At 33.5% G+C, this 25602-nt stretch overlaps 2 protein-coding genes and 1 pseudogene across 2 annotated transcripts in view; 2 read left to right on the top strand and 1 right to left on the bottom strand.

The window, feature by feature from the left end:
* Positions 1 to 514: 514 nt before the first annotated feature.
* Positions 515 to 2260, bottom strand: LOC125835740 (uncharacterized). The gene is made up of 4 exons (XM_049514838.1): positions 1780 to 2260; positions 1309 to 1670; positions 1100 to 1204; positions 515 to 955 (listed from the first exon to the last, which is right to left on the bottom strand). Exons 1-4 carry the CDS (start codon positions 2258 to 2260, stop codon positions 515 to 517), a joined length of 1389 nt encoding a protein of 462 aa, XP_049370795.1.
* A 3030-nt stretch (positions 2261 to 5290) lies between these two features.
* Positions 5291 to 9890, top strand: LOC125835739 (putative late blight resistance protein homolog R1B-16; annotated as a pseudogene).
* A 755-nt stretch (positions 9891 to 10645) lies between these two features.
* LOC125835737 (putative late blight resistance protein homolog R1B-16) overlaps positions 10646 to 25602 on the top strand; it is an 18023-nt gene continuing 3066 nt past the window's right edge. The window contains exons 1-3 of the mRNA XM_049514837.1: positions 10646 to 10825; positions 10914 to 11456; positions 11710 to 11809. Of these exons, the coding sequence (XP_049370794.1) occupies positions 10649 to 10825; positions 10914 to 11456; positions 11710 to 11809 (820 nt within the window). The 5' untranslated portion in view covers positions 10646 to 10648. The remainder of the gene's footprint in view (positions 10826 to 10913; positions 11457 to 11709; positions 11810 to 25602) is intronic.

Here is a 25602-nt window from a genome sequence, read left to right as displayed (position 1 = left end):
ATGTAATGGTAGGAAGAGATCGATGTATGTTTGTATAAATGTTCAGTCTGTCTGAACACATACATTTGGATATCTACCTTTGTTCGGTTTGTGTTTTTTAATCAACATATTCAATAGTATAAATGTATACTAGAGTCTTTTTCTTATCAACATATACACAAGTATTACTATATTCATTTATTTTCAATTCTTACTTAAGGACATTTGGATACTTGCATTCTTAAAAGTGATAAACGTTCAGTAAATGTTTTATATGTGTATTCACCAACATATTCTCAAGTATTATTACCAGTAGTTTGTGTGTATCAATAAATGTTAATAGTATCAACTTGATAGTTGGATATTTATCGATTGAGAAGTTTGTATCATGATTAATATTGAGATAATATTCAAGTTAATTTATAATTTAAGCAAGCAAATAAAGAAACAAATATTTCAAACGGCAAATAAGTCATTTATTTGACAAAACAAAAATTAAGTAAAAGAACACTTCAATTGTGGGATGTATCAGTTCCTATGCATCCCGTGTTGCAGTTCGACATGAACGCCTATTATGATCACGCTGTCCACATGTACTACAAGAATTGGTACCCTTCCGTTTGCTAAACTCGCTAAATGACTTCTCCCGTTGCTTCTTTGGCCTTCCTGGAGATTGTTTGTATTTTGGTGGCAACACAACTTCGGTATCAATGTGTTCAGGTATATTCCATTCACTTTTGTCAGGGAGAGGATACACAGGCACTTCATATGTTTTCAATATTGTTTCTGGCGTGTAAAAGTCTGAACAATATTCATCTGGAAGCATGTGTTTTTTGTTCAACACCCTCCACGCATGTGCGCACGGTATTCCGTCAACTTGAAACCTGTTGCAACTGCAAGTCTTCTTTTCAAAGCATGCAATATAACTCTTCCCTTCACCACTTACTGAATAAATGTAATCAGTTGACGGGACAACCTAGAATCAATACGTAATTTCATTTATACAATCCATATGAAAGCAAATACACTTTAAAAACTTAAATAAATGAATACATAATCAACTGAATATGACAAATATTATTTTTCTCATAAATTATTAACCTTTCTTCAACATACATACCGTCATACGACCAGATTTTGATTCATTAAGCACAAGCATTTCCTGAAACTTCTGCCCAAGTAGTGTGAAAGTGCATGATGCATTTTTCGATTTGTGCAATTCCATCTAGCAAACATCAAGTGCACTTGTTCAAGAAAGTCAAATATTGGTAATTCTCTTGCTGCTACCAACGTCGAATTGATGCACTCTGCAATATTTGACGTTATCACCCAACCACGAGGAACTGGTGCATACAACTTTGCCCACTTCTCATATCCAACCAACTCCAAGTAGTTCTTCACCCTTACATCAAACTGCTCAACTCTTTTCATTAGCTTATCAAAATCAGTTTTTGTATACACTTTTGCCATAGTGTAGAATACTTCACTCAATTGCTCATTTGATTTTCGAAAATTCTTGCATACATTAGCCCACAAGTGCCATATGCAGGCGTAATGCTGGATATTGTTGTATACAGTAGATACAGCCTTTATTATGCTATTATGTCGGTCAGATACCACACACATATTCTCTCTTTCACCATAAGCTTCTTTGAATTGTTCAAAGAACCATGTCCAAGCAACATCATTTTCTGAATCAATAATTTCGTATGTCAAAGGTAATATATTCCCTATTACAATGTATAAAAAGGGTGAATAACAAATAAATAAAATTATAATGTATTTATGTATTTAAAATACCTGCTCCATCCAAAGTGATGGTTGATACGAATGCTCCAGTATATGCTGATTTGAGGTGGCTGGCGTCTACAACAACAATCGACCTACAATGATCAAATCCCTTTATAAAAGCATGCAACGCTATAAACACATACAAAAATTCGTTCTCAAGTGTTTTCTTCATTCGAATATGTGAACCAGGGTATGTCTTATCCAAGGTATACAAGTATCCAGGTAGCTTTCCATAAGACGCAACTGGTTGCCCCATTATCGATTCTAATGCCTTCTCTTTTGCTCGCCATGCCAACATGTAGTTAATAGCAATACCCAAGTCCAATCTAACGTCATCCCTGATATCATTTGGAGTGTATTTCCTCTTCTGATTTCTCAATTTAGGTGCGATTATTCCTCCAATCAATCCACTTGTTGCACGACAATCTGAATGCACCCCATCCTTTAAAGGACATGTATGTTCAGAGTTAAAAACTCTAATTCTGAACATTTCTGACTTGTTAATACTTGACGCTTTCATCAGCCATGTGCATTCTTTAGATTGACATACAAGAGTATAGTTGCGAATTCAATTTATATTGTTTTGTTAGTTCTGCCTTGCATTTGCAAACATAACTCAATACACTTAAAATGAAACAAATTTAACAACAATTTACCTTATAGAGTTTGACCTCTCCACCAAGAATTTAAACCTTTTTTCGATTGAATACTTTTCCATCACATCCTTCAATGTCGACTTATCCATGTATATATGATCCATCATTATCTCCTTTTGCGATCTGTTAGTAATTATTAAATCATTTCCACCATCAAATGCATCTACTGGTTGATCGCCAAACGTTGGGACAATTGGTAATGTATCATTCGTACCAATTAATTCTTGATTGTATTCAAGTTGCAACACATCACCTTCAATAGAAGTTTCTCCAGAATCAGAATATACTATATCAATATCGAAAATACTTACACATAAGGGATATACTCCAAATTGAGTGTTGATCTTTTTCAACTGAACATATACGCGCACACCCATGTCGTTACGTATTTTCATAGGCATGTCGTTACCTTCGACAGTGTATTTGATTTTCATACACTTTTTTGTAAGATCGACGTTCAATTGTACCGAAATCAAATCAACTAAATCAGAATACGAAGCATATTCCTTCAACACTATCCCGTCAATGCTATATTCTACATAGCAATTCTCTTCGCTCCGTTTTCCGGAATGCCGAATCAAAACTGTGATAGTAGCCATGGAATTGTATTTTTGCTTTTGGTGTGAAATGAAAAAGAATGAAGGAACATATTTTCTATTTTAAACTGATCAGAATCCTATAAGGTATAGGTCAGTTACATTTTTTAAAGTGCCAAATTAGTGGGTTTAAGGGCTGAAAATAGCCTTGTTGGTTACATTAACTGACCTCATTTAGTGGGAATTAATTTTGAATGTATTTTTGTATTAAAAAAAAACGAAATGTTTATGGAATTTAGCTATTTTTTAACTCAAACTATAGCTATTTTTTTTTAAATATGATACTTATAGCTATTTCAATCAAATAACCCTAAAACTATTGTCATTTATGTAAGTTTCACAAAAAAATATATAGTCAGAAATATTCCAGAAGAGAATAATAAATATCTCTCTGTGACGAGAGGGAGTTGCTCGGATGGTAAGCACCCCTCACTTCCAACCTGAAGGTTGCGAGTTCGAGTCACCAAGGAAGCAAACGGGGTGGAAGCTCCTAGGGAGGGTAAAAAAAAAATTTTAAAAAAAAGAAATAAAAAATATTTCTCTGTAGATCCTTCTATCACCTCCTATAAATAGAGGTGAATCATTTGAGTCGTAAGTAACTAAGTGAAAAGAAAGAGAAAGAAAGCAAGACAACAAACAACAAGTGAGTGAAATCAGAGAGAGTTGCTAGAGTGTAAGAGCAAAAATGTTGTGTGAAAATTATAAGATCAAAATGAGTTCTTACTTTGCAATATTCAACATGTTAACAAGTCAAATGTCTGGTGAAAAAATTCGTAAATATAAATTAGCTCATCGAGAGCTTTCCAATTTGTACTAGCACTATATGGCAAGATCCATTTGTTGCTTAGTTAAAGATAAAAAAAAGTGAGTACACTACACCTTATCTCACAATCATAAAATAGAAAAGAAATATCCCCATTGAGCTGTAAATGTGCATCTAATGTCTGTAGTAGTATTAATTAAGTGAAACAATTTGATTTTCTTGTTTTGTAATGTAAAGTGTATTATTTAGTGGAGTATGAATGTAAAGGGGTATATTTCTTATTCAGAAATTACTCATTAGTCAATGATACTATAATAGTATCATTGACTAATGAGTAATTTCTGAACAAGAAACTTTAATGATACCAATACATACTGATTTAGTATCAGTTAAGCGAAATTATCAGTCTTAATGATATCAATATAGTATATGATACTTATTTAGTATCAGTTAAACGAATATTATAAACCTTAACAAATGGGGGTATGGGATGTAATTATTTTTTTTTGAGAGAATGGTATTTCTTGAATTATATTGGATTGGGGTATGAGCATGTAATTATTTTGAGTTTTATGGACCATTTATGTAGCTTTTCCTATTACTTAAATCTATTCTTGTAATTTTTTCAGATGCAAAGTTATTAATATATTTTGTAAAAAAATAATTTGAGACGTTTCTTTCTTTTTATATGAAAATATTTACTTTTTTTTTTATAAATAGTATTTTGATTTTAATCTGTTTGTTTGATTTTTGACTAAACACTAAATTTGGAGTTCAATAAGAAAAAAAAACGACTTTTTAATCTTGTAGTCTTAACTCTCAAGTGTATTAAGTATCTTTAGTGATTTTTGTAACACCAAAAGATTGTCACCATAGCAAAAGGTATAGTGACCAAAAGTCACTCGTCTGTAAGGAGAGTAGCCCCACCTACTCTACTTCCAGCATCGCCATTTTGGCGTACAGATTTCTCATCTTTGAGCTGTGTTTAGTGCATCTTTAAATTTATGATAGTTCAAAATTTGTGAATCCTATTCCATTGAGCTACTTGCTATATCATTGATTTGGAGTTTAATATGGAACTAAATGAGAGATTAGAATCCTTGTTAGGATGATTAATAGTTTGATTAACCACTAAGTAGTGTAAACTGGCTGCATTGTGCGATCACGTGTCAACAAAACCATTGGCAACTCACTTATTTAAAGATAAAAAGTGAGTGCACTACAACTTATAAAATAGAAAAGAAATACCCCATTGAGCATCTTTGATTAAAGTAGTATTAATTAATTAAGTGAAACAATTTGATTTTCTTGTTTAGTAATGTAAAGTGTAGTGGATTGTGTTCTCATCTCTTTTAATTAAACAAATGATAAAGGTAACTACACTTTATCATTTGTCACCCATTCAGAAAAAGGTAAATCATTTGGACAAAACCACTTAGCCTAATAATAACAAAGCAGAGACATTAAATCTTCAAGGTTCTTTCATTTAGTTATTCCAGCAAACAAAGAGAAATGGCTTATGCTGCTCTCTCTTCACTTATGTATACATTGGAACAACTCTTGAAACCTAATCAATCTTTGGTTTGTCGATGCTGTACACAACAACATCTTGAATCTCTCAATCAAAATCTTTCTACTCTACAAGATTTCCTTGAAGATACTACTAAGGATATTGAAACTCTTAAGGTATGTAATTCACTAGTATAATTATCTAAATCTTACTGATCATATATATTTTTTTTATTAATAATTAATTTATCGAGTTTCAATTTCAAGGTTGTAGAAAAAAGGATCAGAAATGTAGTATACAAAGTGGAAGATAGAGTTGATTCAAGACTAAGAAACATCCTTCGAGCAGATCGTGAGGACAAGCGGCAAAAGGCTTGTACATCCTTTTATGAAGAATTGTTGAAAGTGGAACAACAAGTTTATTTTCTCAACAAACAGGTGACCGCGATAGAGTTTAACAAGCATGGAAGCAAATCTGCAGAATTAGCAAGAACTTCCTCCTCACCTGAAAAAAGTACAATTGAGGAAAATAGTATTGTTGGGATGGAGGATGACTTCAACACCATACTTGATCGCCTCACTGCCCAAATAGACGAGTTAATTGTCATACCAATTTTTGGTATGGGCGGTATAGGTAAGACAACTCTTGCTAGAAAAGCTTATGATGATTCATCTATTCGTTCTCGATTTGATAAACATGCATGGGTCACTATCTCTGAAGAATACAATGCGAGAGAAATGTTGCTTGAAGTCGTCTCTTCAATTACTGGAAGCAATCAAGAAATGAGCAATGATCAACTAATGGAGATTGTGTATAAAGGTCTGAAGGGTAGGAGATTTCTAATTGTCATAGATGATATTTGGAGTACTGAGGCTTGGGAGCAAATGCAAAGAATATTTCCAAATGATGACAATAAAAGCCGAATTCTATTAACCACACGGCTCAAGAATGTTGCTGATTATGTCAGCTGTCCTGATTTTCCACCTCATAGTAAGTCTTTTCTAAGTCGAGATGATAGTTGGAATCTATTCACTGAAAAATTGTTCAAAAAAGATTTGTGTCCTCCTCTACTTGTAGAAATAGGGAAGCATATTGTACAACAATGTCAAGGGTTACCTCTCTCGGTTATTGTCGTTGCGGGACTTCTTGGAAAAATGGACCCAACGTATGATAATTGGAAGAAAGTTGAGGAAAATCTGAATTCATTCTTTGGTACAGTATCCGAAAGGTGCCAGTCAATTCTTTCTTTGAGTTACAGTTACTTGCCCCAATATTTGAGGGCTTGTTTTCTCTATGTTGGAGGTTTTCCTGAAGATAAAGAGATTAATGTTTCCAAGTTGATTAGGCTATGGATTGCTGAGCAATTTGTAAGAGCAAGAAGCAATATAAGGTTAGAAGTGGTGGCAGAGGAATATCTACAAGAGTTAATTGATAGAAGTCTAATTTTGACTGGTAAACAAAGGGCTAACGGAAGGATGAGAACTTGCAAAATTCACGATCTTCTTCGGCAACTATGCCTAAGTGAAGCTCGTACTGAAAATATTGTAGATGTCATGAATGGGAATGCCCTCGTGTCCTTAGAAGCCATAGATGATCAACGGCGAGTGATTGTTCTGTCTAAACTTGAAGAGAAGCATGTTTATCGTACAAGTATAACCCGCACCTTTATTTCAAGGCAATCATCTGTATTAGATTTTCCAAAGGAGATTTGTTCCAGTGTTTCACAGTTCAAGTTGCTTAAGTTGTTGGATGTATTATCAGTCCAGGAAGATTTCTCTCGTGTAATACCTGAGCTTGTACATTTGAGATATGTTGCTGCAAGAATTATGGAAGGTTTTTCACTAGCAAAATTGAGAAATCTACAGACCATAATTCTTCAAATTACTCATGTGAAAGAGTTGGAGGATCCACTAGATATCTGGACAATGTCAGAGATTAGATACCTGGATATTAGATTGCCACTATATATATCAAAGCCTCTTGAAGCAGAACAACCTTTGTTTCTCAATAACTTGCACACACTTTTTTCTCTATTACTCTCCTTTTGTTGCGGAAATCATAAGAAGAGCCCCCAATCTAAAAAAGCTACAGATTTCAGATAGATCTGAGCATCCTGACTGGCCTCCTATTATGGATTCTCTCAGTCTTCTAGAGGAGCTGAAGACACTACATATAGCAACAGAACAAACCATTACTGGCCGGATGATTTTCTCCGGATGTAATCTCCCGCCTAATCTCAAGCAACTGAAGTTATCAGGTACTTCTATACCATGGGAAGATGTGAATTTGCTGGCTAATTTACCCAATCTTGAGGTGCTCAAAGGTCTCATGCATTCACTGGAACAGTTTGGAAACTAAATGAAGATGTTGTGTTTAGCAAATTAAAATATCTACGACTGTATGCCTGTGGAGATCTGCAAAGGTGGGAAGCTGGTAGTGATAATTTCCCGATGCTTGAGCAACTATTACTGAGTGATTTGGATGAACTGGAGAAGATTCCGGAGAGTATTGGGGAAATAATGACACTAAAATTGATCCAAATAGATGATTGCAGCTCTTTTGTAGAGACTAGTGCGACACAAATTCAAGAAGAGCAAGAAAGCGTAGGAAATTATGAGCTTCAAGTTCGAATTAATAGGTATGTTTAAATTCCATCTTTGATTATTAGACAATTCTTAATTAACATGTTCTTGTGGTCTTTCTATTTTCTTTCATTTTTGTTGTCACCTGCTAAAAAGGCTATGTGTAGATTAGTGTAACCTTGTTGAATACACCAAATTTAGCTGCAATAGCCTTAGATTGGCAGGGAAAGCATCGCGAAGAATTCTATTAGAGAGTATAATTAACTATACCAAGAGACTCTCTCGGAACAGAATATAAGTATAAATATTATGATTTTTTTTCTTTTCAACTTGCGATGGCCATAATTCTTCTATGTCCTTGCAGGACAAAGCTCGAGCGTCCTCTTCAGGTAGACACTCATTACTTGACAAAACTTTCTCTCCCGCACTATCCTTTTGTTGCCGAAATGATGAGAAGAACTTCCAATCTAAAAGAGCTAAAGATTTTACATAAATCTAAGCATCCTGACTGGCCTGATATTCTCGATTCTCTCCGTCTTTTAGAGAAACTGGAGACACTAGACCTAGGAGCAGAACAAACCATCAATGACCAGATCATGATTTTCTCGGGGGATATTTTTCCTCCTAGTCTCAAGGAATTGAAATTAACACGTACTTTTATACCATGGGAAGCTATGAATTTGCTGGCTAATTTACCCAATCTTGAGGCGTTTATGGGGGTTGATGCATTCGATGGAACAGACTGGACACTAAATGAAGATATAGTATTTCCGAAATTAAAATATCTACGAATTTTGTTCGGATGTCTGGCAAGGTGGGAAGCAAGTAGTAATAATTTTCCGATGCTTGAGCAACTATTACTGGATGGGTTGTATGAACTGGAGCAGATTCCTGAGAGCATTGGAGATATAATGACACTAAAATTGATCAAAATAGACCATTGTGGCTCTGGTGTGGAGACTAGTGCAAAGAAAATTCAACAAGAGCAACAAAGCCGGGGAAATTATGAGCTTCAAGTTCAAATTATTAGGTATGTTAAAAGTTCCATCTTTGATATTAATCCAATTCTTATTAATATGTTTGTGTGGTCTTTTTTGTTTTTGTTTTCACCTGCTAAAAGTCTTGTAAACTTGGAACTATGATAAATATCAAAGAACGATAAATATAATTGTAAACAAAATATTGTGGTTAATATAGATTTTTTTTTTTATATGGTTTTTATGCAGTAACAGGAGTGTGTAGAAGGGTTTCAAGCTCAAGTTGGAAAATCTGCTGGTGTTAATACTGAGTAAATGAGATTGCATTTTGAATCTTTCATCCTAAAAGGTGTTCCGGAGAGTTTATGGCTGCATTGTTTTTCTTCTTCGTAATCAGATTTGTATTGGAGCTTGTAATAGTTATATTCCCATAATGTTTAAACATTTTGGATACTTGATTTGCTTGAGTCTATTACCTTTAGGGAAGTTGAACAAGGACTGAATTGTATAGCTATGTATTACTAATGAGTTGATGGCCAAAAACACATCTAAACTATCTCACTTTAATGAGTTTCATACCTGAACTATTGAAAGTTTAAGTTTCCTTTCTACAAGGTCTTTACGTACTTTTTCGCTTCAACTACCTATTGCTTTGCTTTATGCTTTATGCACGAGTTGAAGTGTTTAGTTGTCAATTGAAACCAAGTTGACTTGTGTAGATGTGCACTCTAAAAGTTGATTGAAGTGTTTCCTTGCTAGCTGAGACCAAGTTTGAGTTTTGTTTGTGTATTATGTCAATATAACATTGCTTCAAACTTCATATTAAGTCAGTTTGTCTGGTAAATGTTTTTCTTGTACGATTACTGTTATTCTTATTCTGATAATTTAATGTATTTTCTGGAATAGACCCATGGTTAAGTGCAGTAAGAAGCCCCAAAAGTATATCAGGTACTTGGCTGAAGATCTTGAACGTATGCTTGGTGAATTTTTCGAGGGTAAGACATTGAATAAGCCAAAACGAGGAACCTTAGACTAAAAAAGTTAGCTACATTCTGCACTATTTCTGTGCTGATACGCGACATAGTTGTTATCTAACTGAGTTCTTTCGCCAACGTTGATGGCTTTGTTTACTACTATATATGGTATTTGTGAATCAGTTCCATTGAGTTACTTGTTATATATACTTCATTTAAGGGTGTAAATTGTAATGAAAATGTATCATATACTAACTTTCAAAATTCAGATTAATTATCATTTTAAACTGCTGGGGAACTAAATGAGAGATTAGAATCCTATTCTTAATCCTTCTTAGGCTGATTAATAGTTTGATTAACCATTAAGTAGTGTGCTCATTTGACAACAAACTCATTGGCAATTGCTAAATTAAAGATAACCATTAAGTAGTGTGCTCATTTGACAACAAACTCATTGGCAATTGCTAAATTAAAGATAATGTTAAAAGTTTAGCGCACTACATTTTGTCTCACAATTATATTATAAAATAGAAAAGAAATACCCCATTGAGCATCTCATATCTATAGTACTATTAATTACTTAAGTGAAACAATTTGATTTTCTTGTTTTGTAATGTAAAGTGTATTGGATTATGTTCTCATTCATAGTCTCTTTTAATTAAACAAATGATAAAGGTAACTGCAATATGCCTTTAGAAAAAGAAAGATAATGAAAAAGTAGACCATTTGAAAAAAAAAACACTTAGCCTGATAAATAACAAAGCAGAGAGATTAAATCTACAAGGTTCTATCTTTTAGTTATTCCAGCAAACAAAGAGAAATGGCTTATGCTGCTCTTTCTTCCCTTATCTATACATTGAACCAACTCTTGAAACCTAATCAATCTTTGGTTTGTCAATGTTGTACACAACAACATCTCGAATCTCTCTGTCAAAATCTTTCTGCTCTGCAAGATTTCCTTGACAATACTACCACAAAGGATATAGGAACTCTTAAGGTATCTAATTCACCAGTATAATATCTAAATCTTACTGATGTTATATATTCTTTTTAATAGTATTAATTTATTGAGTTTCAATTTCAAGGTTATAGAAATGAGGATCAGAAATGTAGTATACAAAGCAGAAGATAAAGTTGATTCAAGTCTAAGAAGCATCATTCTAGCAGATCACGAGAACAAACGGCAAAAGGCTTGTAGATCCTTTTATGAAGAATTGTTGAAAGTGGAACAACAAGTTTATTTTCTCAACAAAGAGGTGATGTTGGTCGAGTTTAACAAGCATGGAATCAAATCTGCAGAATCAGCAACAAATCCTTCCTCACTCGAAAAAAGTAAGATTGAGGAAAATAGTATTGTTGGGATGGAGGATGACTTCAACATCATATTTGATCGCGTCACTTCCCAAACAGACGAGTTAACTGTCATACCAATTTTTGGTATGGGCGGTATAGGTAAGACAACTCTTGCCAGAAAGGTTTTTGGAGATTCATATATTCGTTCTCGATTTGATGAACATGTATGGGTCACTATCTCTGAAGAATACAATGAGAGACAAATGCTTCTTGAAGTTGTCTCTTCAATTACCAGAAGCAAGCAAGAAACCAGCGATGATCAACTAATGGAGATTGTCAAAGGCGAATCTAGGATTTTTCGAACATGGGTGCACCAAGTAAAATGTATTGAAGTGAGAATTGATCCTTAATCCTCCAGGTCAAAAGCTCAACATTTAACCATGTGGACCGTTTAGACTTTTTATAGTACGGGTGCAAGAATATAATATTATACAAAATCTTAAAAAATATACATATAAAATATCTAATTTTACGAAGAAAGTACGGGTGCGATTGCCCTTTTTTTTGGCTCTAAATTCGCCACTGGAGATTGTGTATAAAGGTCTGAAGGGTAGGAGATTTCTAATTGTCATAGATGATATTTGGAGTACAAAAGCTTGGGATCAAATTCAAAGAATATTTCCAAATGATGACTGTCACGCCCCGAGCCTACACCCTAGGCGGGACCGACACCTGGAGACCATTGCTGGCCCCAGGCGAACCCTTGGCCTGACTTTCTTAACTCAGCGGAAACCTAACTCAACAGAATAACTCAACGTCATGCAAAGACATAAACAACTTAACTAATAAAAATATGGCCCAGAGGGCAACTCGAGTCTCAAAATAGAACATTTACACATATATACATATACATGGATGAGAGACTCAAAACTAACTGACTGACTGACTGTCTATTGAAGCCTCTAATATACTGAGATGGATGTGGGGACAGACCCCGCACATCCTAAAAGAACAAAACTAAATACACAAAATAATTGAGTCCTCCGGAATGCAATGAGGCTCACCACTGACTCTGGAGTGCTCAGCTGGATCAACGACGTACAGGATGCTGATTCGGGGTACCTGTATCTGCATCATAAGACGATGCAGGCCAACTGGCATCAGTACATGGAATGTACGAATATGTGAGCTGGAAAAGCTGAACCACAACTTAAGCTTGAAAGGAGAGCAAGAGATCACTTACCTTGACTCTGAACGACTCATATACGTAACTGGACTCAAAGTAAAGCAATGAGACACGAGCCATACATATAAAGCTTGTAAAAGAGTGTAAACAACTTAGATCGTTAAGGATAAAATGATAACAAACCCAACTTTTCTTTTATAAACATAATACAGCTTTTGTGGGAGGTTCTTTAACCGACAACCACCACTACGAGCCTTAGTGATGATACAACGTTTTACCTCACGTTGCCAAAGGACCATCCTATACCTTGCCATAGATATAGGACCTTACTTTTGCTTAGTGGATCCACTAGCCTAATCTTACGTGATCATCTAAAAAGAATGATACGTCAAGTCCCATGTTGGCGCATGGTTCTTATGGAGAGTCGAGTTAATATGAACTCGTGTCCCCAATTCGGTGCTCAATACTACTCCCAAAAATACTTTGGCTCATGCTTTTAAAATAACTTCTTTCTTTGATTGAGACGATTACTCAAAACTTAGCCCAAAGGCTCTTTTGGAAAACATGGCTCCTTTCTTACTTAAATGTAAAAACATTTAGAACTTCTTTGGGAAGTACATAGTTCCCTAATAACTTTGGAGAAATGGACTCGACTCTTTACTCCTTACTTTACTTAAACTCTTTAATTTTGACTTGACTTGAAACTCTTAACTCAACTTGAGACTTGATACTCTTAACTCAACTTGAGACTTGAAACGACGTTAAGACGTTCAATAACGACTCTTGAAAAGCTTTAAGGACTTGCTTTGACTTGCTTAACTTCTAAGCTTGGCTCTAACTCCACTTGACATTCTAACTTCACTTGACTTGATCCTAACTTTCTTGAATTGAATTATGGATTCAAGGACTTGATTTGGTACCTGGAAGGACCTCATGATGTTAAGGAATGATTTAGGAATGATTTGGGACAGCCAACCTTAAGAAAATAATTGATCATAAATTCTGAAAACAGTGGAGTCCGCGTCCTGTCCGCGACGCGGAGAAGATTTTGTTCACAGAGGGAACAAGTCCGCGACGCGGACGTGCTCCTCGCAAGCTGCCCGACTTTCTCCTTCACGTCTCCAACTCTAAATCCTCTAACCTCCAGGGTTCCAGCCCCAATCACTTAGAAACATAATATCCCTCAACATTCAATAGAATACAACTCAAAACCCCAACCGGAAACAAGTCCCAATCATCAGAATCTCAACATTTCAATCAACAACAATACCAACAAATTTCAACAACAACAACAAAACAACAACCAACACAACAACCACAACTTTAACAACAAAGCCAATCCTTTCTTAATGAATAAAAGGGGTTAGGTGTGTGGGGGAAAGGATCACCCACCACTAAAAGCTCACATACCTTGATAGGGATCACCCCCGACGAAAATCCACGATGATCTCCTCGATTTTCCTCTCCTTCTTCTCCTCTTCTTCTCTTCTTCCTCTCTTCTTCACTCTCAAGCCCTAGCCTTCACTCTCTTAGAATGGAACAAAATGATCCAAAATCAGCCCTATACAACAATATAATCCCAAAAGAATTGGCTAGGGAAAAGACTAAAATGCCCTTAATGATTCCCGGACGGATTTCCTTGTCAACGGCCCAACTTTCAAAGGCCATACTCGCTCCTACGAACTCGGAATTGAGCAAACTCGGCGGCGTTGGAAAGATCGTTCCGAGGGCTATGCAACCATAACTGGAATACCTAACTCATCATGAGCTAGAAGTTATGTCTGATCAAAGTTGGCCAAAAATTCACCTTTTCCATACTTAGCCAAAAATTTCCAAACTTTAAATCCTTTCCAAAAAATGAAAATTTCCAATCTAAGCCTCTTCAATTATTTCATATTGCCGGATGTTACATTTACCCCCATTATCTTGTTCAATTATTTTATTAGTGTTATTTTGCTAATTGGTTTTTTCTTTTGTAGGTTCAACAAAGGAGAATAGATGGTAAATATTTTTTAGAAATATGAAGGTAATATTTTGTTCTTCTGTGTTTGATGATTCACATCAAAATTCAAAGATTATTCTATTATTTTTATTATATTAATCTATAGTCATTTTGTATTTTGGAAGTTGTTAAATTTAACGCATTAATGTCTTATAAAGTTCATATTCTCACCACATCATTAAGTCTGTCATATTTTATCTTTAATTTATTTTGGGTAAGCCTTAATTTTTTTTTATCAAGACGTATAAAGATATGTGTTTTATAGATAAATGTTTATTTAATTATGTATGAGATTTTCATGGTTTTCATTGTTTCAGCCTGATGCGGAGATTGAACTTGCTTCACCCTTGAATACAAGATTGGATGACAATAACTCAAATTACCAAACAAATGCTATATAGTTTTTTTTATGTTTATTTTGTGTGGATTTTTAAGGATTTTATATTGTAATGTTCGATTTGTTTTACACAAGTATGTATTACTTTAATTTGATTTTAATTTAAACTTGTGGAGCTTATTAATATGAGTTTGTTTAATGAAATTTGATTTGTATTCAATGTGTTATTTAGTAAAATTATTTATTCATATTATTTTGAAGGTTTGATGTAATCCATATTTATTATTAAGATGATAATAATTTTGTAAGACTCCCAAAAATTTAACTATGTAAAATATTGATTTTATATCACAATATATAAATTTACATAAATTTAATTTTTAAAAGATTCAGATCAAATTGTGAACGGTTCTAAACCATCACAAATTAAAACTAAAAAACCTCCACAAATTAAATAATCATTTTGTGGAGGACGTCGTGGAGGTTTGTTAAAAGCGCCACAAATATGCTCGTGGCAACGGTAATTGTAGCGTTTTTAAAAACCGTCACAATTTAATTTGTGGAGTCCCTAAACTGCCATAAATAGACAAATTAACCCCCATAAATTGAGTGTTTTCTTGTAGTATAACTCGGAACATGATATATTACCTTAATAAATGAAAGAGTGAATTTCAACAAAAAAACTTTTTGAAAGTACAACAAAATTTCCCATAAGGAACTAATCTAAACATGTACAAGAACTACTAAGAAGACATAAGACATAAAAGTAAATACGATACAACTCCCATCATGAAAAAAGAGGAGTAAAAGTTGTCGTTGATCATCATCGTCTTCACCTATGAAACATCGTTAAATCCTGCAATCAGACTACGTCAACTGACATAGCAAAAAGTAGTATCAGTACAAACAACACATACTGATAGACATCATTGGTCAACCTTAACCCACCACATTAACATGCAAAATATCTAAGGAAACATGGATCTTGAACATAAAATTAAGGCCCCGATCCACTCATTCACCACCCCCGCTAAAAGTATCGTTACCTCGAAACTCAATACGCCCTACTCCTTTCGCTACCAACTCCACTCACATCAGATCATAACCTAACCCTTCTACTACATAATATTTCCCCGAACACCGACAACCAAAGTTTCCATGCCTTACCTTACACACTCCAATTATACGACATGTGAACATGTAGTCACAACTTAGAAAGCAGATATAAACAATTCTAACCACCATTATAAAAATAACCTGAACTTTCAGAAATTCTTAATCATCACCTATAGCGTTTAACAATTACATTACAAAGAATAAAACTTGATTCACTCATAGAATCAATATACGATGCAATCAAACATGTACTAGGTGTGGTACACATGCCAATCATATAGTAACTTATACCAAGCGTAGTACCTGAGTCAATGAAATAAATATTATGTATCAGGCATGGTACTCGAGCCAACCAAATAGATATCATGTACCAAACTACGACCGAGAGTTTATCCTTTTAAAACGCTAGTCTCGTAGGGCGATCGGGCTAGGCCGAGTCAGAAAGGATTTGATGACTCAAGGTATGTCAGATGTGGTACCCAAGCCAACCAGGAGATATCATTTACCAGACATGGTTACCGAGTCAACCATTAATATGTACCAAACGTGGTACCCGAGCTAACCGTTAGTATGTACCAGCCGTGGTCTTTGAGCCAACCAACAATTACACATTACAATCACAATCACAATGAATACAATCACACTTGTAAACCCAAGTTAACACATTCATTGCATGAGATCAACAACAAGCTTACATTTCAGTTTTCATTGATTTCATCTCCCTAACCATGCACCATACAAGCAATACTAACGAAGCAGTTAGTAAGCACATATAACATAAATGAGAAATAAAATAACCATCAGCTAGTCTAGATAATTCTTCTCAGACGGTTTCCAGTTCATAATGTTAACACCCATAGAATAACACTAAAAAATACTCATAAGATCAACATTAGCTAAACAAGTCCATTACCATCCTAAACAACTATAATCAATGCATTCATCTGCCCAGACTCCATGCCCGGTAGCCTATGTATGCAGCCTCCCAATAATTTATAATGTATTATCCAATTAAAGACATGACTAACTACTCGGTTAAGTCTAGCTTATCTGGATGTCAAGTAACTGCTGAAGAACTCTAAACACGAACTTCTGGCTCCATGAGGGTGAATCCTGACATATGTAGGCCGAAATTTCATGGGTTTTGACCCTATTGCTGAAATCCCTCCTATCAATTATTCCAAAGCTTGGAGCAACCTAGGTCTCTTTTTATTGGAGTAACCGTAGTCTATTTTACCAATTAGAAGTGAGAGGCAAATTAAAAGAAATAGTATTTTCTAGGGTCTGATCCCATCATCCCTACTATAACCACAATGCAGTCACTATAGCAACGCCGACATAGCGAGGAAATTCCCACTATGGCAGGCTAACATCATCCCGGGTCAAAATCAACTTTTGATATTTCATCACATGCATCACCCCAATTTGAATTGACAACGTAATTCAAAAATTGTCGGGGTTCCATATGAGGTTTTCTTTGAACAACATCAGAATAGGTCTTTACACATTGTCAATGGTGTCGATTTATTCTAGTTACTGTTCATTCATTCTGTTAGTACCATCTTTCTTCTCTATATATGTATGATCTTTCTGGGCTTACTCAACCTATGATGCCTATTGAGTACTCCGTGTTTTGGTACTCATGTTGCACTTCTGCATTTTTTTCTAATGCAATTTCTATTACAAGCAGCCCTTGTCGAGCGTTGGATCTCCCGTGACAGTCACAGACTTGAATTGTGGTGAGCTCTTGGAGTTTGGAGACTTGCTATTGTTCCCTCTTTTATATTGTCAATATATTTTGTATTTTGATTAGATAGTTCTGTTATATATAATTCTTTCTATACTTAAGCACTCTTCTACCGGTGACACTAGGTTCGGAGTTGGTTCTTGTATATAATTGTCTTTCTTGGTCACTTTCAGATCCTTTTTGTATATTTTGTATCGTTTTATAAATATATGCTATGGACTCCTCTTCTCCTTGTTAATTGCTTCCGCATAGTTTTGTTTAAGTATATTTATTGCTTTCCGCTTTGAGTTTTGGCTTGCCTACTGAGGATTTATAGTAGGCGTCATTGCGGCCCAATTTTAAATCGTGACAGTAAACACAACTATAGCGATTTTCATATTACTTTTGAGCCTATATATATAAAGTATAAACTATAAGATATTTGCAAATAATATTTGAACTAATTTTCTGCTTAGACCATAATTTTCTATTCACGGAATTTTTGGTATATATAATGTTTACAACTACAGTCAATAACTAAAAGTATATTAAAAATACCAGAGAGAAAGATGAGATGTTTGGTAAAGGTATATGATTCTGCAAATAACAAATATTCAAAGAAAGATATCAAATTATTTTTTTTACCTTTAAAAAATAGGAGTCTTATTAGATAAACTTATAATTATAACTTAATATATTTAAAAACTTTGAATTTAGTTGAATTTTTCAATATACAAATAGAAAGAACTTGATAAAACATCCTTAAAAACAAACTTATGCTACTAATGATAATTGGAATGATATTAACTCCTATTTATTCATTATTAATGTTACATCGTGAATATTCAATCATCGTACTTTATTAATTTAGTGTGAACACTCCATCCCAATTACACATGGAGCCATTCCGTGCGATGTTTGAATACAATTGTCTACAATCGTTTTAACTCTCAATTTCTTAAACAAACAAAACATTAAGCCTTATATGTTTTAATTCTTGAATTCTCTACTTGCGTCGTCCCATTTTTACTTGTCTAGTTTGCTAAATATAGAGATAATTATTACTTAGTTCTTAATTTGTCTTTATTATTAACACGTCATTTCATTATGCAAATTTCAAAAACATTGAATATACTATATTCACATAGTAATATATATAGTAAAATTATCATTCTATTAATTATTGCTCCATAAAAAGTGTGTCAAGTTAAAAATATTTATCTTTGACTAACAAAGAAACTTACGATATACAAATTTGGAAGTTACATCAATTTTGAACTAATATTTTGAATTAATTAATTGGCCATAATCAACTATAATCTATATGGTACAACTATATAAAAGGACTTATATATATTGTTCTTTCGTATCTATCATAATAATAATAATAATAATAATTTTCTGGTTTTGTGAAAATCTTGTAGCTTCTACTGTTAATACTTGAGATAATCAGGTTTGTTTTTTTGTTCATTTTCTAGATAATTTTCACATGAATTTTATTTCTAATTATTTTGCAAAAAATACTCTGTTTTAAATCATTTTATGAAAGCTCTTTTTGTTTCTTCTTTTTTCTTGTTTTGACTTGTAAAAGAATGAGAGCCTTAGAATAATCTGATGAGAAAGTCTTTTGTTTCAGTAGGCGTTTGGACATAAAAATTTTGTGAAATCTGAACAAAAAAAATATAGCTTAAGAAAAAACATTGAGTTGATCTCTCAGATAGTCACTCAATTACTAATAGTTGGTATCTTAAAAAGTAATTTTTTTTTGGTTGAAAAAATTTAAAATCAAACAATATGATGGCTTTTGGAGATATTCAGAGAGACCATCTATGTTGTTGTTCATATTATTACTTTCATTTTTTGATCTTTGTGTCCGAACTATAAATTTAAGTATTTAATTGTACCTTTCAATCTCTAAATTTTCTTAAAATATTTTTTTTTCCGATTTTCTCAGGATTCAACATGGAAAAACGAAAGAAACTTAATATCAAGCACGACCACATACCTAATGATGATGATTGTGATTCAAGCTCGAGCCCCAAAAAACAGAAGATCATGCACGTGAGGCAGGCCAGTTGCATTTTTGGTTCAAAATTAAAAGGTGTCGCGGGCGAACATAGTGGTTATTGCGGTAAGGTATGTATACACAATTTTTATCGAACTTGTAGGATGACATGGTAACAGTTGTTGTATGTCACACTGGAATTTTTTTTTCTCATAATGATTCACACAAAGTTGAAATTGGTAAGAGTTTGATTTATATACACCATCATGTAAACAATTTTGTATACTATCAGATCACCCACAAGAATATATGCAGACTACAAATAAGCCTTCTCAAAATATAGTTTTTTGTGTTATTTTATAAAATCCTCTTGTTAGAATTCACGATTCTAATGTTACATACAGGATGATGCTGATGCTGAATTCTCATACAAGAAACATTTCGAAAAGAAGCTAACTCTGAGTGATGTTGGAAAGCATAATAGGCTTTTGATCCCTAAGAGATATGCAACAAAGTATTTTCTCAAGTCCAAGACGAGGAAATGGTCTTTTATGATACATCAAGGACTCTATGGAAGTTTAGGTATTGCTATATTAAAAAAAGTCAAACTTTTATTTTCTCAAAGGGTTGGCGAAAGTTTGTAAAAGATAACAATCTAAGAGCAAAAGATACAATCGTTTTCAACTTGTGTGAATTTAAGAATGGAACAAAAGAGAATTGCAATACCTTTTGTTATGATGTGGTAAAGAATATTGAAGTTTTGCCAATGGATTTAGCACTCAATCATCATCATCAAGTGGAGACAAATGAATTCATGAGGGCACAACCATTTGATCATAATGTTGTTGCTTTAATACCAGTTTCTATTTGGGAAGCAAATAGGTTGGACTGAGACAAAAAAGGAAATGGAGTTTAATTAATGTTCATCGACGATGTAAATAATTTTTATATTATCAGTTCTTTTGTTATTATTGTTGTATCAAGTACTTGTTTTATTTTTAAGATTATAAAACTTATTTTTTTTTGTGAGATTATAAAGCTTGTTGTTGGTATCAAGTACCTGTTTTATTTTTAAGATTATAAAGCTTACTTTTTGTAACATCCAGCAATTTGAAATAACTATGAAAAAGCTTGAAATCGAAAATAGTCATTTTTGGAAGGAATTCAAAAATCTGGAAATTTGGCGAAGTGTGGAAATCAGTGAGTTTTTGGCCCACTTTGAGCAGTCGTAACTCCTAGGTCAGGATGAGTTAGGAGTAGTTCCAGTTATGGTTGGGAATCTTGCAGAATGATCTTTCCAACGCCGCCGAGTTTGCTCGATTCCGAGTTTGTATGAGCGAGTTATGCCCTTTGAAAGTTGGGCAGTTGGCAGGGAATCCGTCCGGAAATTTTAAGGGCATTTTTGGTCTTTTCCCTAGCCATTTCTTTGGGATTATATTGTTGTATTAGGCTGATCTTTGGATCATTTTGTCCCATTTTAAAAGAGAAAGAGTTAGGGTTCTTGAGAGTGAAGAAGAGAAGAAGAAGAGAAGAGGAAAAGAAGAGGAGAAAGAGGAGATCAACAAGTTTCCATCGTGGATTTTCGTCGGGGTGATCCCTATCAAGGTATGTGAGTTCTTAGTGTGGGTTGATCCTTTCCCCACACACCCAACTCAATTTATTATTGAGAAAGATTAGTTTGTTGTTGAAGTTGATGGTTGTGTTGTTGATATTGTTGATTGTGTTGTTGAAGTCCCTTGTGATTTGGGACATGTTTCCGGTTGGTTTTTGAGTTGTAATATGTTGAATATTAAGGATTTTGATTCTAAATGTTTGGGGCTGGAAACCTTGAAGTTTAGAAGGTTTAGAGTTGGAGTAAAGAAGGAGAAAAGTCAAAGTTGTCGGAGAAAAGGGGTGGCGCGTCGCGCCTTGCAGAGCGCCCCAAGAAGTGCTCTGGCCTTCATCCCTTGGGGCTCCGCGCCATGCAGAGTGCCTCAGCTGGCCCTCTGAGCTTCAAGGGCTGGGCGCTCCGCGCCTTGCAGAGCGCAAGGACTCCAAGTTTCCCCCATTCTTTCACACTTTCTCATGCATGTTCCTAGGCATTGGTACCTATGTTTTATAGTTGTTTCCAACATTCTAAGGTACATTTAGACATCCCGAATTCATCCATAAACATGTGATCATATACCTTGAATCCATAGTTCAATTCAAGGCAAGTTAGGATCGAAGTTAAGGGAAAGTTAGAGTCAAGTCAAGCAAGTTTAAAAGAAAGTTCAAGCAAGTTTTTAAAGTTATTCAAGAGTCTTTATTGAATGTTTTAACTTCATTTTAAGGCTCAAGTTTCCAGTCAAGTTCAGTTAAGAGTTTCAAGTTCAGTTAAGAGTTTTCAAGTTGAGTCATTTCTCAAAGTTATTAGGGAACTATGTATTCCCAAGGAAGTTTTAAAGAAATGTTTTACATTTAAACAAGGTTGGAAACTGAGATTTCCAAAAGAGCCTTCGGGCTAGTTTTTGAGTAATTGTCTCATATTAGCAGGAAGAAATATCTTTTAAAAAACATAAGAAGCCAGTACATTTTTGGGAGTAGTATTGAGCAACGAATTAGGGGAGCGTTCAAAGAACCCACAGCCCCCATAGAACCATGTTAGCCACTATGGGTAGAAAAGGATCATACTTTTAGATGAATCCTTTTCAGATTAGACTAGTGGATCCATTAGGCAGTTCAGGTCTTATACATTTGGCCGGGTATAAGATGCTCTGGCAGCGTGAGGTCGATCCTGTATCATCACTATAGCTCTTATGTGATGGTTGTCGGTTAGGAGAAAACTTCCACTGCATTATTGTATTTTCATACACATACATTATTGTATTCTTATACATCAGTTCATTGTATTTCTATATACATCTCAGGCTTATTTGTCTTTGTACACATACAAAGTTATAGCATGTTTTAAACAGTCTTTCTTTATATCGCACTTGTTTTAAATTGCCTTATATTGAAATAAGTCAGTCAGGTTAAGTTGAGTTGAGCCAGGTAAGCTATTTTAGTTTCTTCCAGATTTCCTTCTAGCCTTTGTTGCTTAGTTTTCCAGCTCTCATACTCGTACATTCCATGTACTGATGCCAGTTGGCCTGCATCTTATTATGATGCAGATATAGATACCCCAGATCAACATCCTACACGTCGTTGATCCAGCTGAGCACTCCAGAGTCAGTGGTGAGCCTCCTTGCATTCCGGAGGACTCAATTATTTTGTGTTCTTAGTTTTGTTTTATTAGGGTGTTGCGGGGTCTGTCCCAACATCCATCTCAGTATTAGAGGCTTCATAGACAGTCATTCAGTTAGTATTGAGTCTCTCATCTATATGTATATATATAAATATTCTATTTTGGAGACTTGAGGTGCCTTTTTGGCCCAGATTTGTATCAGTTAAGTGTCTTAGGACTTGCATTGCATGAAGTATTCTGTTGAGTTAGGTTTCCGCTGAGTTAAGAAAGCCAGGCCAAGGTTCGCTTGGGGCCAGCAATGGTCTCCCGAGTGCCGGTCCCGCCCAGGGTGTAGGCTCGGGGCGTGACACTTTTCTTGTGAAGATATTATAAGCTTACTTTTCTTGTGAAGGTTATTGCTGAATTTTACAAAAATTAATCTCATAGTGAGAAATTTATATAAATATTATCGGTGTATATAAGTTAAAACACTTTTAACAATTCAGCTACTAGTAATCCCGGTATTCAATTTGTGAATCTGGTTCATGTTCATGATTTGATGACAAAAACTACATTTTGCATAATCTCTCTTCCAATGTAGTAGCAACTAACATAATTTTATCATAATCCATCGCTAATTAAATCCTGATATCATCAAATTTTGTTGTTTAACTATGCGTTTTGTCCCTCGTTAATTCCTATTCTTTAGTAATGTCTGATAATCTTGAAATATATTATGAAAACACACCGTGAATTCCTTTTTAGCTGGCTGAAAAAGAAAAAAAATAAATCAACTATGATTTTGCTTAGTAAATCTTTTCTTATTGTTTATATTATATAATTTTAAATTGATTAAGATTTTTCTTATATAATTTTCTATTTCTTTTTTGAATTTTTTCTTATATAATTCTTTTTTAAATATGTGATATAACATATACCCTCCATGCTAATAATTATCTTATATTTAGCAAGTGTTTGACCATAGATCCTTAATTAGATTTTGAAATTTGAATGTTTATCTTTCACTCACAAAAGTTCAAGTTATCTTTCAAGTAAAATGCATCTTCAAACACAAATTCAAGCTTCAAAAAATCCAACTTTCAAAAACTCAAATTTTAAATTTCAAAATTAAAAATTTATACATAAATGGAAGCTTAGTAATCTTGAAATCAACTAAAAAAATTGTTATTAAATCATTTCTTATCTTATCTTAAACTATGTAGAAAGTTCAATATTTAGAACTTTAAAATTAATTCTAATTTTAATTATATCTTATAAATTGTTTCTTATTCCAAAAAAAAAGTAACACAACTATAGTTCTTTCCATATTATATAAACTATAAGTCATTTTTCAAAATATATTTGAACTAATTTCTACTTAAACCATTGTGTTCTATTCCATTGAATTTTTTTGTATAATGTTTATAACTACGCTCACTAATTAAAACAACATAACTTAAAATATTTTTAAAAATACCAAGAGAGATGTTTAATTTGATAAAGGTACCATGATTCTGCAGAAAAAAATATCCAAAAATGAAATATTAATTTTTTTACCTTTCAAATAGGAGTCTTATTTGGTAAAAGTATAATTATATATCAAATATATTAAAAAACTTTGAATTTAATTCAACTTTCAACAAATACTAATGGAAAGAACTTGATGACACACCCTTAAAAATAAACTTAGCTGCTAAAGCCAATTGAAATGATATTCGTCCTCAATGCCACGTCATGCTATATATATTCTTGAACTCCTAAGTCTATTTTTACTTGTCAAATTAATACATCAAAGATAATTTATAATTAAATTCCTAATTATTTTTATTATTAACTATAGTCATTTTATAATGCATTTTTCAAAATATTAAATGTATTATACTCAAATAGTAATATAGTCAAATCGACATTCTATTAATTAATGCTCCATGAAAGGTGTGCCAAGTCAAAACTATTTCTAACACTAAAAAAAGAACTTATCATGTGCAAATTTGGAAGTTACTTCAATTTTCGAAGTAATCTTTTGAATTAATCAATTATCCATTATCGACTACAATTTATATGTTAACAATTATATGAAAGCACTTATATATACATTGTTCTTATGGGTATATCATAATAATAATACTTTTCTGTTCTGGTGAAAATCACGTAGCTTTTACTGTTAATACTTGAGATAATCAGGTTTGTTTTTTGTTCATTCTTTTAATAATTTTTTCACATGAAATTTTTTTCTATTTGTTTTGCAAAAAAAAAAAATCTATTCTAATTTAAATCTTTATGTGAAAAACTTTTTTTTTCTTTTGATTGTAAAAAATGAAAGCCTTAGCGCGCTCTGATAAGAAAGTCTTTTGTTTCCGTGGGCATTTGAACATAAAATTTATGAAATTTTGAAAAAGAAAAAAGGTAAGCATTTAGACAAAAGTTGAATTGATTTCTCCACCTGGTTACTGAACTAATAATTAAATGCCATCTCAAAAAGTCATTTTTTTGTTGAAAAGAATTGAATCAACAAGAAAGCTATTTTGGAGATGACAAATATTAATTGAGTGAGCCCATCAAAGTTTTTTTGTTCATTGGTAATATTCTTATTTTCATTTTTTTGATCTTTATGTCTGAACACCAAATTTAAGCATTTGAACTTGTATCTATCAATCTCTTATATTTTAAATTTTCTTTTAAGTATTTTCTATGTTTTCTCAGGATTCAATATGGAAACCACTTGCATTTCTGGTTCAAAATTAAAAGGAGTTGTGGGAGAACATAGTGGTCATTGCACTAAGGTATGTGTGCGCACTATTCTCATTGAATTTCACTTTTTGTTGTTGTTTCATGTCACACTAGAAATATTTTCTCATAACGATCCACAAGAAGTTCAAATTCGTAAGAATTTAATTTATATACACCATTAGTATAATTTTTTTG

This window comes from Solanum verrucosum, unplaced genomic scaffold, assembly GCF_900185275.1.
Source record: "Solanum verrucosum unplaced genomic scaffold, falcon-dt-bn FXZP01000128.1, whole genome shotgun sequence".
Classification (NCBI taxonomy): Eukaryota; Viridiplantae; Streptophyta; class Magnoliopsida; order Solanales; family Solanaceae; genus Solanum; species Solanum verrucosum.
Note: the sequence above shows the minus strand (reverse complement) of the source record. Positions and strands in the feature narration are given on the sequence as shown.